Source organism: Corvus moneduloides, chromosome 8 (genome assembly GCF_009650955.1).
Source record: "Corvus moneduloides isolate bCorMon1 chromosome 8, bCorMon1.pri, whole genome shotgun sequence".
Lineage (NCBI taxonomy): Eukaryota > Metazoa > Chordata > Aves > Passeriformes > Corvidae > Corvus > Corvus moneduloides.
In genome coordinates, this window is record NC_045483.1 from 29297755 (window position 1) to 29315162 (window position 17408).

The following is a 17408-nucleotide window of genomic DNA, read 5'->3' on the forward strand; positions in this document are numbered from 1 at the left end:
ACTGTTGATGCTCAATTCCAAGTTTTCTGCAGTCCAAATCACTCATTTGAACAGTCTCCTTTGCTAGTGGCATTTCTATAAAGATGCAAGCAGAAGATGTGTTAACTGGCCATCAAGCAGAGGGTGCTATTCACCTGCTGACTGCTCGGCATTCTGAGTGTAGTTTCATCCCGGTCGTGTCAATCTCACTGCCCACTGTCAAACACTGCCACAGTGATGGTGCAACAGTTAAACAACTGCTTAAACCCAAAATTTACCAATTTGATTTGCTATTGTATGTTCATTTCTTTTGGTTCTTTCAAGCAAATTTAAGTCACTGAGGTGAACTATTTTGTGGCTAAGAAAAAATAGTAGTAATTGTAGGGGCAATTAATACAATTTAATACATGACAGAAAAAAGGCTTTTTGTTTCTTAAGTCTGTTTCTTTCTCAACTTCAGGCTTCTCATAAACAAAGATGAATCTCTCTTGTGGATCTCACCAGATGCAAAAAGAAAAGAACAAAATGAGTATGTATTTCAAAGGTACCCAAGTGACTTACTGATTTAAAGCCTCAGCAAAATGTACTGATGCATTTAACAACTTTGCATTACATGGTTCACATCTTCATTCACACCTCTTCATACAAATGGGACATATCTGATAAGCTACAGTGAAGATCTGTGCTTGAAAAATAGGATTTCATTTCCCTTCATGAAAGGTAAGTTGAAATGAAACATTTCTCATAAAAGCTGCCTCCCACAGAAAGAAGAGCTTCACAGATCTCACAGTTCTGTGAGCTGCTTTGTGTTTCAGTCCTCCTTGCAAGAGCAGCAAGTGCTGATCTGAGGTAAAACAGGGTGGTTGCAAGCCATTGCTGGGTTACTACAGAGGACGGTCAATCCTTGCCAAGATGAAAGGCTCCAGGGCAACAGAAATAGAACATCCTTATTTAAAATTGTATTAACACATTAGCCTCCACCCAGAGCAGCAAGTTTATGAAATTAATTGAGGAGGAGGAAGAAATTTTTAAGATCAGAAGAAAACTTACTTCTTAATAAACATGCAAATGAAGTACCTTAGTCAATGTTTAAGAGGCATTACCATTTACATGTCAATTATTACTAGAGTTAAACTTCCAAAACATTTTCCTCTTACTGGAGTTAGCACTCCAGTTAAGCATTAAAGAGAGAATGCTCACCAGCAGTACACCTCTCTGTAAATAATTATAACTGCATTTAGCACAAGGACAATCTCCATTTTTCACTCCATACAGGTTAGTATAACAATTCTGGGAAGTCAGAGAAGGTTATACTCACTACTGTGAACATTTTTTAAAACTCTGCATGAGAGAAACTCCTATTGCTGATTGCACTGTTTGAAGGCACAAGACAATGGCAGCATGTGAGGAGCAAGCAGACAGCACGAGTTCTGCTGGCATTGTTATCCTGGTCACACAGAGCTCAGCCAAGGCTCTATTACTCAAATAACTATTTATTTTTCCAAGCTGAACTGGGAATGCAGCACCAACCCCACACTGCTGCAGCTATGTTGCTAGCAATACTCCAGCTAATTTATATCCAGTTATGTGAGCTACAGTCACAGCAATGAATCCAGTACAGCACATTAAGTCTCCCCAGGAACCTGCTAGGTATACATTCATTATGTGCTGTGCTCTACACTAAGTCATGCTACAGCTGATTAGATAATTGTATAAAACTGAATTTAATTACAAACTCTTCGTATTTTACTGTAACTGTTCCTCTGAGACCTCGTGCCTAAGTCCTGACTACGGCTGTGTTTCTACCTATCCAAATTAAATATTATTGCTGAACGTCGTAACTGGAGAAAGGCAACACATACACTTGAATGTGTAATATTGGTGGAGCTAATAGAAGAACTTCTGCATCCACTATTAAAGCTGGAGTTTGAAAGCAATTGACTTTGTACCTCGATTTTTCATATTTTGCAAGAAGCTGCCTGTGATCCAGTCCTAGTTCAGAGCTCAGAATGCTGAAGTTCAACTAACTGTTTTCAAACTATATTTCTGTTCAAGAAGTAAAAAAGAATTGCAGAATTTTTACTCATTCCTGTTAGTATGAAGTTCAATGTTTACAGTAAAGGCTTAACACTTCAATGCAATGAAAAAATACTTCATACAAGTTTTGCCCTAATTGTTTAGTAAATTAAGGTAGTAAAGGTCGAAGTTTGCCCCTCTGTAGCAGGCTAATTTACTTCTACATTACTATTCATGTTCTTTGATTAAAAGACTGGATCATACACAGGAGAGTAGAATAAATATTCAGAAGTCCAGTGATGAGTTTTGGAAGTGGTGAGTCAAAATAGGGTTGGGTTAGGTCAGGAAAATACAGCCAAGTATGCCTGAAAAAGTTTGAAGGGAAGAACACCACCTGTTGTTACCAAACTCACTGTTACAGGGAAGAAGGGAAAGAGGATCAAGCATTTGTCAAGACAAGCAGAAAATTATGAAAAATTTTCAAAAAAAAAATTTTGAAAAATATTTAAGAGTAACTGCTTCATTCTGCACATTTAAGTTCTTTTAAAAAACTTAATCTGAGCTACTTGAGGCAAGGTTTTTATTCTGCAACCTGGCTGTTATAACCTAGATCAAGACTTCACATATGGTATTTTGCAGGGCCACACACTGCTTGGCTAAAATGTGCAAAACTTTACACCGTGAACCACACACACAACATCCATCAAGTTGCCAAACTGTCCTTGTGTTAAAGGCATTAAAAGCCCTGGAAAAAGGTTCCCTGCTACCTCTGTATTAATGCCTGGGGCTGTTGGGGGGGCACAGTTTATGGAGCCCACCACTCAGACATCAGGTTCTAAGAACACACCTTCCCCCTCTGACACTGCATTATTTTTTTTTAATAACTGATTTTCCACTGACAAAATCAGGAATACATCTCAGTTAACACAGGAAGCAAATGCTCACATTTCTAAAAGGCACAACTGTACAACTGAATTAGCCTCAAGGTTGATTTGCTTTTTGTTTTGCTGTGTTTTGTTTTAGTGTCTTACTTTTTAGGCACAAACTTATTTTCATTACATTATCCTATTAGAAAAACACAGCAATGAATCTGGTATTAAAAGACAACATCACACAAACACTTTTCAATGCTAATCTGTATATGCCTCCAAAGAAAGCCTCATGGACTGTTCTTTATTATGGTAACAAAGGAATTTTTGTAGCTGAAATGCCATACTTCTGCTGAGTCATTTAGCAGTTTACCAACTCCCACAACTTGCCAAGTTTTGAGGTGCATTGAAAAAGCTCCTTAAAAGCTTTTGACAATTTCATGACATAGGAAGGATAAATTTGAACACTTCCAACGGAGATGACCCAGTATGATTTGCTAAGCTTCTTGTCAAACACACAGAAAAGATTAAAAGAATGAGGAAAACAAAGCCTTAAGAAAAAGCTATTAGCACTGACTTGCTGAATGAAGGTTTAATCCATGGGATCAATTTTAATATTTTTAGGGGTTTTTTTAACTCCCAGCTTTTTTGAATTTTATTGGATAAAAGCTGGTTTTCACATCCACTGATTTTCTTTTTTAATTCCTAATTTTAATTTTACTCAAGAGAAGTAAAATTTAATATTGAATAAATATTAAAAATTTTAGTATTTAGTATGTTTTGTAGTCAATAAAATGCTGACAAGGCAGAAGAAGTACTCTTTGAAACAGCAATAAAAAGTATACTTACTTTCTGGAACTTTGTAATTCAATGTCTAAACGAAATGCCGATATCCTAATAAGGCCGAAGAGAGCATAAGGCCACCTTGGCCCACTCCCCAGTCTATTCTACTGCTTCAGTTCCTGTGAACAGCTCACCTGGTGCAGCAGCCTCTTGAGCTTGAGGAGCTGGGTCTTGACAGCGGTGCAGTCCTGCACCATGTGCCGCAGGGTCATCTCGTCCAGCATCACCGTGTTCTCCGCCAGCGGCCGCGCTGCCTGGGAACCGCTGCCCGCTCCGTAGCTCTCCAGGTGACCCACAGCAGACTCCAGGTAGCTTGAACCCCTACAAAAAATCCAAAACATAAAACCTCCAGACAAACTGGAGCTGGCCAGCATTTGGCAAAAAGGAAAGCGTTACGCAACGTGGGCTATACTTACATACTGTGGCACACAGCAGGAAATAAATAAATCAGAAAATGTCAGTGCTATCTCACTTAAATACAGAGTTTTCCTTTCCACTCCCAGAGACCTCTCTCAAACTGTAAACTACAGTACCCTAAAACCAGGTTGTTCAGCAGAATTTCTATAAGCTGTCATTCAACCCTTTAAGGACTATAGGGTTACATTTACTTTACCAACAAATTAAAAAGTAAAAAAAGCTGTCCAAACTTATAAAATGCAAATAGTAAAACATTGCAGTGGCTTTCCATGGAACACATAAGGTATTTTAATCAACATGTATAATATTGCATCAACACAAACAACAAGTACTTGGAATAAAAACAAGGAATAAGTTGTGAAAAGAAATTGTTATAACCCCCAGTGATGCTTCCACTCAGACATAAAACTATTCTGAAAATGTACTCAGTTATCACTTGAGACCCCTTTGTGCCAAAAACGAATTGCTCACTGATGCTTCAAACATTTGTGAGGATATAGAAAAGTCCTTTACCTGTTCAAATCATTTTTACCATGGATATAATGGTCAGTATGGCCAAGATGATAGTGATCCTGTGTATTCCATCGCTGCTGAGGTGCTCTTTTCCAGAATCCCTCCTGATGTTGTCTCACATTTCTGTCTTGTCTGTCATAGCGGCTCATATTTTCACATTCTTCTACAGAGAGCATAATGTTAAAAAAAATTTTAAGACTTGTTTCCAGGATCTTGCAAATAAAATATTAACTATGTGCTGGTAACAGATGCAGTGTAAAGTCTGTGGGGTTCGTTGTTTTTTTTCTTTTTACCTGATCCAAAACAGTATGCATTTTAGAAGTGTCAAGCAGACTTCCATAACAATGCCACATTTTTATTAAAATATAAACTTTTTACAAGAATAAGAGCAGCCTGTAGCAGACACTAAAGAACCCAGCTTTAACAGTATTTCCAGTTTAAGTAGAAAGTCATTTGGAGGAGGTAGAGATTATGGAACAAAATAAATTTAAAAGTAACAGTTTCCTGGCTTTCTTACTGATGGTATCTCCAGGCCTTTAACAAGCTCTAACAACACACAAACACAGAAAAACAACATTGTAAAAAGAGGCCAGTATTGCACTGCAAAAGAAAACAGTTTCGTTACTTAAAATACAGATATAGCTCATCCTATTCATCTTGTTTGGTTTTCAGATTCAGAGCCATTGAATCTGTATTTACCTGGACAACCAGCATGACTTAAAAAAAGGAAAGCAAATATCTCTTTAAAACATCAGCTTCTACAAAGCCACAGGAATTCCACAAACATCTTCAGGGAACAAACGCTAAATTTGGCAACAGCCTGGAAACAACTGAGAGAAAGCCAAAACAACTTCTACTCGGGCAGCCAGACCCAGCAAAACGAGTCCTAAACTGCTATTCTGCCGCCACACTTTGTCCTTCACTTACCCAAGAAGTTTCCCTCACATTGTCAGTCCTTTTCCAGCAGCAGCTCCACACAAGGGAGCAGTGTTTCCACGCTGCCCCTCAGCCCCGCTGCGACCAAGGCTCCCCTACAGGCCTTCCTTCCTGCTGGGTTCCCAGCCTGCGTGGGCTGGGAGCGAGCCCAGCTTCACCCTGTGATTTAAGCGGCCCTCCTCACTCCCTGCATACTTGTTGAGCTAGAACTGTTTCTATAAATAGTGGCCAAGCGGCATCCCAGGCTCCAAAGTGAAACCAGGAGTTTCTGAGGACCTGGGAAGTCTTAAGAGGCTGACGTCAGTGAAGGCGTACATAATTATGGGAAAAGTGTTGGCAAGAAGTGCTGTTAAACATTATTAGAACAAGTACTCATACCTACAATTCAGTTTTTATCACCTAGGAAATAACCAAAAAATTGCATAATAAAATAAACTTATTCACCTAAACTAACAGAAGATTTATTTTCCTTTAGCAGCATCTTTCTACAGCTCATAACGCATGAAAATTCACAACAAAATAAGCCCTCAGTAAGTTTATAAGCAATTATGATTTTCAGCTTTGGAAAAGTAAACTGAGTAAAGACACGTGGAGATTAAACAAGAACAAGTTTTGCTTTTTCAGGTGGTCATGTTTACGTAAGGGAAAACCTGGAGGTGGCTTTTGAATTCTTCTTTTCAGAACCTCTTTGCTGAAAATACAGTGATTCCAAGCTAAGAAGCAGAGATACCCAGCTTATGCCAGACTAATTTTATAAGGAAACCCAACCTCTAAAAAAATGCCAAAAGTAACAGTAATTAGCTTTTAATATTTTTGTGGCAAACATTCACCTTTAAAAACATGCCCTTCTAGCAGATTTTAAATTAATAATTTGTAATGGAATTACTGATGCAAATGCAGTGCATGTTTCACATATACAAGGAAATTTATGAGAAATTGATCTACCCTTTAAAATTGTTTCTTAGTTTTCCCCAACAGAATTAAATTACCCTTATTGAAAGAATATGCCCTAGGCTTGCATTGTTACCCATTCTGAAAAATTAACTGACTAAAAAAGTAGAAGATTCATACCTGTCAGGGCTGAAAAGTTGCATACTTTTAATGTTCTCAATCAATTCACACAAGTACTTTGAAAAACTCATTCTGGTATTTAAAAGATTACGTTCAGCACTTCGTTATGTGCACAGTGGTAAAACACGATGTGCCACCATCGTGGTAGATGGAAAACTGTGCTTTATTTACTGTAAATCTGGCTTCATATCTTCATACATGGAGGAGTCTTCATCCAAAAACTCAGAGGTGCTCTCAAAAACCCCTGAATATCCCCATACTTCAGCAAGCAGATGAAAGTTACACAAAATAAGTGAAGCCTTCTTCCTTTCAGTGCCTCTTTGCACTGGGTAGGGCCTGACAGTGCTCCACATTCAGTGTTTCTGTTCACTCAAACATAGATTGGCCTCCACTGAATTTGGAAGTAAAACTAGGACCCATATTCACATAACAATAGCTCATAACAATAACAATACTCATAATTCCTATGAGTAGGTCAGGAATAACAAAAGCAAATGCCTCAAACCTTTCCAGTCTGACATTTGAGAAAGTGCAGCCGTAATTTCCTTTACCGTGTTCATTCTATTCTGAATTTATATTATTGTACTACCTTCTCTGTCAAAATTCTGCCAGCACTCTCACTGAAAGCAAGAGCGCATAAAAGACATTTTGAAAACACATATCTTAAATTTTACACCTTCTGCTACCCTGAATTATATGTATATATATTAGATATTGTCATTTGTAGAATAAGTAATTATCTCAAAGAATTATGCTGTCATTCACCAAAACTAAAAAAAAAAATACTGTCCCAGCATTTCCAAATACAGCTGAAACATGAGACTGAAAGACTAACTTAAAACTTTGATGCTATAGAAATAATTTTAAAAAAACACAGTGTGAAACAAGGTTGCACTTTTATTCAAGGCAGTACACTTCTATATTGAGAATTTTTCAAATATAAGGATTGTACTTGGGAAAACAGAAATATCTCTCTTCCTGTATTTCAGAAAAGAAAGAGCTGTTACTTTAAAAAAAACACCACAATTTGAAGAGTGCATTGACTTATTAAGTCAAGAGTCGGAAGAAAGCAACTCAGAAGTCTCTTAAGCCCATGAAGCAGTTTCACAGTGAGATTGCTTGGCTGCCTTACTAACCTTTGTCACGAGGTGGGTCCTCAGGCAGGTCCACATCAAGCATGAGATCATCATCTTCAAGATCACATGAATCGAGATTATTCAAGATATCCTACAAGAAAGGAAAAGTGACATACTGCTGCTTCCATGATATTTCATTTACCCTGCCTTCATAAAAAGTTTTGTTACGTTTTTATTGTGCACACATCCAATGTTAGCAGCAGCTCCTCTCCTCACAGATGAAGATTGGCCCTATTTGAGACCATCTATACAAAACAACAATCATCACACCTCTGCTAATATGACACAGTAACAGTGCTAGATGAAACAAAGATGGATTAAAACATTGTTCTGCCTGATGCCTATGGAATACTCCACAGACTTTTTTATTCATTAATATCTGGCCTTCTCTGCAGTTGCAAGCATTTTGAAACTCAATTACTTTGTTTACTTAGGATTCAAAAACAGCTTTGTGATGAGATGATGCTAAATCCCCTTATTTCGTTATTACAGAATCATTGAAAGAAAGTGGGGAAAACCTATGTTATCTTGACCTTTTAGGAAAACAAAGCTTCAAACATGCTATTATGAGCACTAAATTCTGCTTCTTTTTGTCTTTCAGACTGTGGTTCATATAAAGCTGTCCCTAAAGGGACTAACAAACAATCACGTTGCATGGGTGTGCTAACGGCCCAAGAAAAATGTAATGAAGTGTTAGTGCTAAATGAATTACACATATTAAATATTGTCAGGTATATTAAAGGACTGCAATGAGGGCAAGCCCAATCAGTGTTAAAAAGACAGACACTGACCTCTCTTGCTTGAAGAATACTGAAAGAAAGAGAAACTGAGGAGGTCAAGGGTGTGGAACACCCAGCTCACAGTGCAGTCAGACACTGCCAGCGCTGAACAGCCCCAACAGCCTGGGCAGAGAACCCAGACACTCTTTCACTTCATTACTCCAAGAAAACTATAGTCACTTGGTGTTAATGAGTTTAACACGAAGCAGGTCTGAGGAAGTGCTGTGGATATCCAGCTGCAGCTCTTGAGCTCCCAGTAAAAGTCAGGCCTTTAAGGCCCAAGACCAGACTCAGGCACTTCACATCGGCCTCTTTCCTAATAGCAGAAACACAGATTTTTCTTAGCTTTATCGGCTACCCCTAAAGGTGATGCCTGGCACCAATACTGAAAAATGATAAGTCAAATAAGTGTTTTATAACTATTTCTCATAATAATATGATCATTAAATATTTAAGTGAATACTTGCATACAGGTTATGAACACACTGCAAAACAATATTCCCTTGGAAAGCCACCCCTTTGCTGGCTATCATTTCTTAGATTTGCTTTGTCACAGGTGAAAAGGAAGAACATTAACAGGCACTTGTCAGAAATGTTGCTCCAGCTGTTCTTCAGCAGCCTTCCTACAGTGCTCACAAAGCACTACTGTATTTGATTATAAATGGTAGCAAGAGCTAAGTATATTTTGAGATTCTTTGTGGGGGTGAGGGGGGGGTTGGGTTGTGACACAGAACATTAAACATTTTGCATTTCTGCAGGGCAAGTTATTGACTTAGGAGGGAGAGTATGAGACGAAAATAGTTAATACTCACTTTGTAAAACATGAGTAATAAAAAGGAAAGATGGAATACTTGAGACAAAACCACCTGTTTTCATCATATTTCAAAGTCCCATCTGAAATGCTTTGTTCACAAATAGCATTCTGTGCATTTACAGGAAAAAACAGGAAAACTTACACAGCAAGGCACTGGGAATAATAAAAAATCCGACTATGGAAAAGCTTCACAAAAAAATGGAAGTCATTTAAATGAAACATGGATTTAATATTTGGGACAACAAAATGCCTGTATATTTTTGCTACTTTTGCTTCTATTTCTTTACATTTTTACAGGAACCAGAAGTTTTTTAACTAATGCGTATTTTTTTTAACAATTCTGCAAAACACAGGCATGCTTGAGAGGCAGTTTTAGTTTGTTAGTTGATGAATTGTTTCTGTGCCATGCTTTCATCTTCCAAATTAGTGTGAACAAGCATTATTTTCTTCTACTGCAGTAACTTCAGTGAGCATGACAAATAAAATGGGAACAGTGGCCACAAACACAAAAGAAAGTGGAAAAGCTTTGCCACTGCCGTGCAAATGCATTTAAAAATGCACAATATAACAACACACTATGCCAGAGAGTTTACTAATAAACCTAGATAAGCCACCTTACTACTTTGAATCAGAACTTCAGAAGCCTAATGGTGTCAGAGAAGGTCAGTATTTGAGATTCCAAACATACTTTCCTGTCAACAGCACATTTCATTATGCTTCCCTAATTATATATTCTTCACCACACTGAGGAAACTCCAGGAAAGGAAACTCCATGCTACAAAAAGACCCCACAACTGCAAATACCAAGACTGTGTAATCACTGAGCCATGTGTGAATGCACTTTGAGCACTTCCCCCTGCGAGCTACTTGGGAAACACAATATACAAGTAGATGTCAGCAATGTCCTCCTGAAATAGCTGTAAGATAAAGTACAAGTTTCATCAGCACATTAGTGCATTAAAAAAAATAAAATTTAGATGCTGCCACTGATACTCTTTCTACTGCATAAGGAACTGCAGTTAATTACATGGGAATAACATAGTTAATAATGTGTGCTTAACAGCAATTAGCATCATGGGCTCAAATAGAACAGGAAATAGAAAAATTCTTTCAAAGTGCATCAGCTCCAACCCTAGAGACTATTACATGTTTCAGCAATTATTACAAGGTACAGAAAAAGAAGAATTCCATTCTATTTGTATAGGTGAAAAGAATAATGTATATTAAAAGGGGTATGTTTTTTACAAGGCTGATTCAGCACTAGATTTTCAAGCTGGTACAACCCAGGAAGAGTTTGAGTTTGGGACTGTGAAATCCCAGGTCAAACTGCGATGCTGTCCCCAGGCTCTCTCTCCACAAAGCTCTTCCACTGGACACAGGCAGTGGTGTTTTGTTTGCTCCTGCAGTAGAACAGGGAAAGCATTAGGTGAGACAGATGACCTGTGCGTCCTGGTGTAAGAACTGAGTAACTTGAGCACCCCCACAGTAGGGAACCCTCATAATTCCTAAGGAGAGGCTAAAAAGGCTAGAAGAGGCAAGGGCAAGGCATACCACCAGTGTGTAATTACACCACATTCAGCAGGTTCACTTCATTGTCCTGCAAATCCTTTCTGGAGTGATTGTCCTTCGGTGCTGTGTTTTACCCCGGGTTCACCAAGCACACACCAACAGCTCACCTGCAACAGCTTGGGATTTAACCCAATTTGTTGGATGCATGGAGCTCAGCACCTCTTTCTGGAGAGGCATAACAACATCAAGTTGCTTTGATGCATCAAGTTGCTTCAACTGCTTTGAAGATTGGGGAACTCTATGCAGAAGTGCTTTTGCTGAAGTAAAATTTCAGATTTCATTGTAAATTCATGTTCCCCGTAATGAACTGGAGTGCAAAATATTCTTTTCAAAAAGTTCAGTTTCTAAAAATTCCTCATGCAACATGTATCATAAGCTTTTTCTTCCACTGAAGAGCACTATTTTTCAGTCCACCAACCAATATGAGTTCAATTTAGCTTAACACCTGGACCTAGGCAAGAGGCCTGATTCTCAGCTTTCCAATTTTTTGAGCTGAGTATTGTAAGGTTATAATGCAACCAGAGTAAAGCATAAAGCACCTGAAATAGAAGACAGATAGATACTTGCATTTTCTCCCTAATAAACATAAATATGTTGACCAGTGGACGTTTATAACACAATGTATATTACAGTGGAATTAAAAGACAAAGGAAGAAGGCAGGCATTGAGGTTAGTGCAAAAATACAAAGCAATTCCAGATAAACAGCCCTCGAACAATTAATTTCAGAGAGTGTTACCAGAATTGAGAAGAGTCTGAGCTCAAACTATCAATGCCAAGTTAGGATATTTTGCTGGAAAAGCAATTGCTTTGAGGGAGTCATGAACTGATGGTGGTGAGTACTAGGAACAACTCACAACCTCAGACCTCACTCATTTGTTCCACCTCTAGGAAGCACACAGCTAAAGGAAAATAATTGTTTTTATTACTGATTTAGTGACTTAAGTCCTGCTTCTGATGAGGATGAGAAAAGACCACAGTAGAAAGTAAGTGTGAGTGAAGGGAGAGAACTACAGGACTGTGAACCTGGCCATAAAACTCAAGGCAAAGCATTTGAGAGTAGCACAGAAACTAACAAACCATCATTTCAGGTGCTCGAGGAATGAAAAAAGGAAGTGGCTTTTAAAAATAAACACAAAACAGACTGGGTAAAACAGTCATCTGAAGGGCAGCAAAAGGATAACTGCCTAAGTCAAACACAATTCAAGGCTGACAGAAGAAAAGAGGGAAACCTCCAGTGTCTTTTTCAATGCTATTTTCAGCATTTGACAACATCTGAGATAAGGATAAATAAAGAAATAGGAAGTCTCCAGAAAGGCAACTTTATTTAGGAACTGAACAGAACTCTTAAGTGAAGGCAGAAAATACAGAGAGGAAAAGCACATAGTGTACTACAGGGATGAAGAGAAAAGCCCACTGTAAATGAAGTCCTTAAAACAGAGAAAACCACCCAGGGAAGAGGTGGGATAGAACTCTGCAGGTTACCAAAGACAGGACAGGAAAGGAGTACACTCTGCAAGTCACATTAAAGATAATTAAGCCAAACAGCCAAACAAGTATTTTGTAATTTTGCCCATGCTCCGTAACTGAAGGTTGCTGTGACAACAAATGTAACAAGAACTTGGTTTTGAAAATCCAAAACATTTTTTGTTTAACTGTTAAATCAAACGGTCTTAAATAAAGATTTACTATTCCTGAAAACATTTTTACAGAGGCACTGCATGTTCTACCTAGATCTACTGAAGGTATAGAGGAATTCATTATTAGCTTAAGTTACTACATGCTGTATCTGAAGGATCTATACTTGCTCTTTTTAAAAATTTTTTTTAATATAAAATCAGACATCAGACTGTAAAAAAACTGAAATTCGGTAACACAATGATAAAAGAAAACCAGAAATATTAGCCATTCTGTTGAGACTTCACCAATTCATAAGCAACAGCACTTTCAAACACACAGCACCTCAAGCAGCATTCTTTGACTGCCATCTAGCCTCCACCAATGAGGAAAGCTGAATGGGGGGAAGCTGCAGAACCACCCTTCTACAGAATTACAGCAAAATTTAAGATTTCCTTTTTTTTTTTTAAATGGGCTGGTGCTTTTAAGTAGAGAGTTTCCTGTTTACTTTTAAGCACAATCACAGAACATGGTCAGCAGTGATCATAAATAGTGACAGAGGAGGAGGAGAAGCAGTCCTTCCTACTCACTGCTTCCAGTCTCTTTGCACAAGAAGGCTACCAATACCAGAGGTTCAGCACTGCTTTTATAGTTTACTTAACCAACAATGGGGCATTTTACACTATTAAGCAATATGTAATTGCTATAGCTACTCTTAACAGGTAGAAATAATTGTGAATGATTCTCACTCCACTGACTTGCACTTGTATTAAACATGCAATGTTTGGTTTAAGGAAAATATGGAGGCTTCCAGTAATTCCCAGCTGAGAAAGGAACCAAACAATAACCTCAGAGGAACAGCACGGGCATGGCTGTACCAGGAGCTCAGTTGTTTCCTCTGTGCAAGAGTTTTAATTCTACCTAGAGAGACTTTTGAAGTAACCTGAATATGACACATTATCCAGCATTAATGTGTTCTACTCTTACACAGCCAGCTTAATACACTTGTTTCTAATTAAAACCAAAACAATCCTCAAATACCTCCAAACTACTTTGGGATGATTCTATTTTGACCAATCTCTACATGAGCTGCTAACAACAGGGGAAGGATTCCCTCACTTACTGTACTGCTGCAGAAATGTATTTATGCCACATTACCCTGATACATTTTAACAGCATGAACCAAGAGCATAAAACCTCAAAACCAGCTCACACATGGATATGCAGTTACCAGCTCATACAGAAAACGTCCCTCACAGCCTATGAAATAAACCAAGTGCTAAGTTCCACCAGTGTTTGCTCTCATATTTCACACACACCGCAGCAGCTGCTGCACTCCCTCCCTCTCTTCACCACACAAATCCAAAGGCACAATTAATGGACGCCATAAACAGAACACGTAAGCACAAGTGAAGTTGCCCTACTCGGTTTTACCAGCCAAAACAGCATGAGAAGATTTACTGTGTCAGGTCTGAAGGAAGCAGCTCTCAAAGGCATATAAGCTTTCCCATCCCACAGGAAAAAAGGTAATTTGCCATGAAAGGTTGTTCACAAAATGTCATGCCTCTCAAACCAGCATCACAAGAGGTTTGTGAACTGTAATACAGTCATATAACCTCTTAATGTTTGACAGCAGGGACACCTACATCAGACAGGACAGACAGAAGGGCCATCTCATTAAGTAATTCAGTTTCTCACCCCCTTGCCTTGCTATTATAGCTAAACTCTGAAGTTGAAGAGTGGAGCAGAGGTGGGACAGTAGATGGTGGCTACTTTCACTCTAAAATCAGTCTCTAATTTCATGACATTTCCTTTCTCTGCCATGAGCAGAAAACTGCCTGCCAGCAAACTCCACCAAAGGAATGGCTGAGGAGCTGACAGAACACACTGAAATGAGTTTGTGCTCTTAGTTCTGTATTGACAAGCAACAATATAGACTGAATTTTTCACAGCAGTTGGAGTTTTTTACTACAAATTCTGGACATATTAATCAAGGATGTTCTCCCATTACTTTAGTCATGTTTAGTATGTTCACAAATATTATCTGTTCATAATGAAGTTTAAAGGCAAAAAGGTGACACTGACTTTTGAGGATTTGAAATCAGAACCAAGCAGTCTAGTGGTTTTCCAAACATAACTTTTTAGGCATTGGCTTCTTAGAAATTAAGAAGATGAAAAACAAATGCCACAGATGTTTATACTTGTATTATTGGAAAAATGAAAATTATGAAGCTAGAATAGTACAATTTAAGTAAATCAGAATAATTTTCGTCAGATTCTGGAACATGACATGGACATGTTGGGACAAAAGAGCTTGGAACTTGGACATGAACTTAGGAGCTTAAATGGAAGTTACCAACTACAGCAACTTCCAATAAGCAGCTTCCAATGAAAAAGAGCTGCCAAGGCTAACACATGTATTCGATTCCAATCCCAGAATCACTATATATACCTGAGCAGGAAGTTTGACCACAGAAATGGCAGCTTCCCAGATCATGTATTTCCAAGGAATCCTTCTGTATCCCAAGTAAAAATTCACACATTGTTTGCCATTTCCTAGAATGCATCAGTAAAAGCTAAAATCTCAGAGAAGACTTCCTGTGCTAATGTGGTATCTCTTGCCAAGAGAAATACTGACCTAACCCAGAAGTCAGGCTTTCAGGTAAAGGAGTGTGAAGGACCAATGAACTATTCAATTTGTCCTACAGGACAGAATTTCTCTGGTGATGAAGGCAAATAATGAAAATTCTCTGAGCAGAAGCAGAAAACAAAACTCCATGCTGCCATTCCTCATTAGTGATGCTGTGTGCTCTCTATCCATAAGAAGTGTTCTCCACTATGTTGGGCATGAAGGGAAACGTTGAAGGAGGGACAACACAAATTGAAAAGTATCTGACGCTCTCTGGGTTTGCTCTCAGTCACTTCCAGGAGGTTCACAGACACTTTGTACACTGCATCCACACCCAGTGAGGAGTATCTGCCACTAAGGATTTCCAGCACTGCCCATACACACCTCCACCCGGTGATTTCTGAAGTGCATTTACCTTGGTTTGTTTGAATACCTCCTGAGCAGATAAAATTACCTCCTCCTCCACTGGCACTACAGTCTTGTGCACATTTTCAGAGTCTCATCCCTCTGCCACACCAATGAATCATGGTATCCACTCACCCATCCACAGGGAGAGGTTACCCAGTTTCCTCCTCCATGGTCCTGTTCTTCACAACAGTGCCCAGATGAACTTGGCAGCTGCAGGAAAGACTAAAATCTCCAAAGCTTTACAGGCTTGGTAGGCTGCAAACAGGCAACAGCTACTTCAAAAATCCAAATTACCCCAATATAGGTATATAAAAAGATTCCCCAAGACTAGGACAATTATACTTTCTTAATTAATTATGCCACAAGAATAATGTCTTCTCTCCTTTCAATCTCGCACCCTCACTAGGTACTGGGCATCTAGTAGTGTCACCAGTTCTCACTGCACCACATTCACTAGCAAAAGAAATAAATAAAAAAATCTCTAACCACAAACAAAATTTTAAATCTGTATTTATTAATGTCATAATGAATTCTAGTCAAAATGGCACTGACTAAGGTGAAATAATCCTTTGCTCTCAGGCACAGAACAAACTCAGACCTTTCTTCAAGAAGTGCTCAACTGAAGTACACAAATTACTTCTATGAAGCATCATGGGAGCACAAAATGCAATTAATTCTCTGTATTAACTTCACCTTTTGTATTCTAAGAAAGGAGGAAATGCAGTAAGTCAACACTGTTCATCTGAGTACAGCCTCTCAATAAGTATGTGTCTTATAATGCTGTTCACTGCTTTGAGAAAGGTCTTCATTGTTCTTTGCAAGATGAAAAGAAAAAAAAGAACTAAATTTCAACTGGCTCATTAGATGAAAGACTTTTAATATGTGCTTCTTGTAACTAGCTTTCACCTGAAGGGCTCATCTCATGACTACTCTTCTAGAAAATTATAGCAAAAAAAGAAGTTTGAGAAAAGATTACATACTTTTACATTAGTTGCACTTCTATTTTCATTACAGCTGTAACCAAATGTCCCAAAATTTAAAAAGCCCGGCTTCTCATAGAACAAGAGGCAGTGTTTTGGCATTAACATACCGAAAAGAAAGTTCAGCCAAAGAAAGGAAGATGGGTAGAAGACAACACCAAGAACACTTCACTCTAAGAAAACAAATGTATTAGAACTACACATATTACAAGTCTGAATTCACATTAATAAATTACTCATTTGAGAAATCAAACTGGCAATTTAAACCTTACTATAAAGTCATTCTGAGAAGTGAATTATCAAAAAAATTTAAGGTAATTAACTCTAAATTACTTGTAAATAACTAAATTACTGAAAGACATTAATGACTGAATTAAACAATTCTATTTCAGCAAGTTTGTTTTCTCTAAGAAGTAGAGCATATTTCACTGAGTACCAATGCTTCAGGACCCAGAAGCATTCTGACCAGTCTCAAAAACTAATTCAGACCTGCCCTTTCTCAAGTTCCAGTCACAAAGGGGAAAACTATAACGAAGAACAACAACAAAAAATCTTACAAGATTTCACAAATTGCCTGGAAGAAGAGAAAAACGTAAGTGTTTCATACTCAGGCTAAAATTCTGGCCATGTGTCAAATTCATTCATTCCAATGAGATCCAGATTTCATCCCAAGAGCAATTAAATTCTCAGCAAAGCTGTTAAAACCCATCTGTCTCTTCAAGCCAGATTTCAATTATTATTCCATAATCCCATGACCTTATAATTACATTGATGCTCACTCTGCATATACCCAAAAATACTGGCTTTATTTACTCCAGGAAAAATTAACACAGC

The 17408-nt window shown here is 38.2% G+C and overlaps 1 protein-coding gene across 8 annotated transcripts in view; it reads right to left on the reverse strand.

Annotated features, from left to right (window-relative positions):
- Positions 1 to 17408, reverse strand: part of CCSER2 (coiled-coil serine rich protein 2) — a 61746-nt gene that overhangs the window by 25823 nt on the left and 18515 nt on the right. For all 8 annotated transcript variants that reach the window (XM_032115501.1, XM_032115500.1, XM_032115499.1 and 5 more), the window contains 3 exons: positions 7781 to 7871; positions 4638 to 4800; positions 3842 to 4028 (listed from right to left, as the gene is read on the reverse strand). In XM_032115501.1, the coding sequence (XP_031971392.1) occupies positions 3842 to 4028; positions 4638 to 4800; positions 7781 to 7871 (441 nt within the window). The remainder of the gene's footprint in view (positions 1 to 3841; positions 4029 to 4637; positions 4801 to 7780; positions 7872 to 17408) is intronic.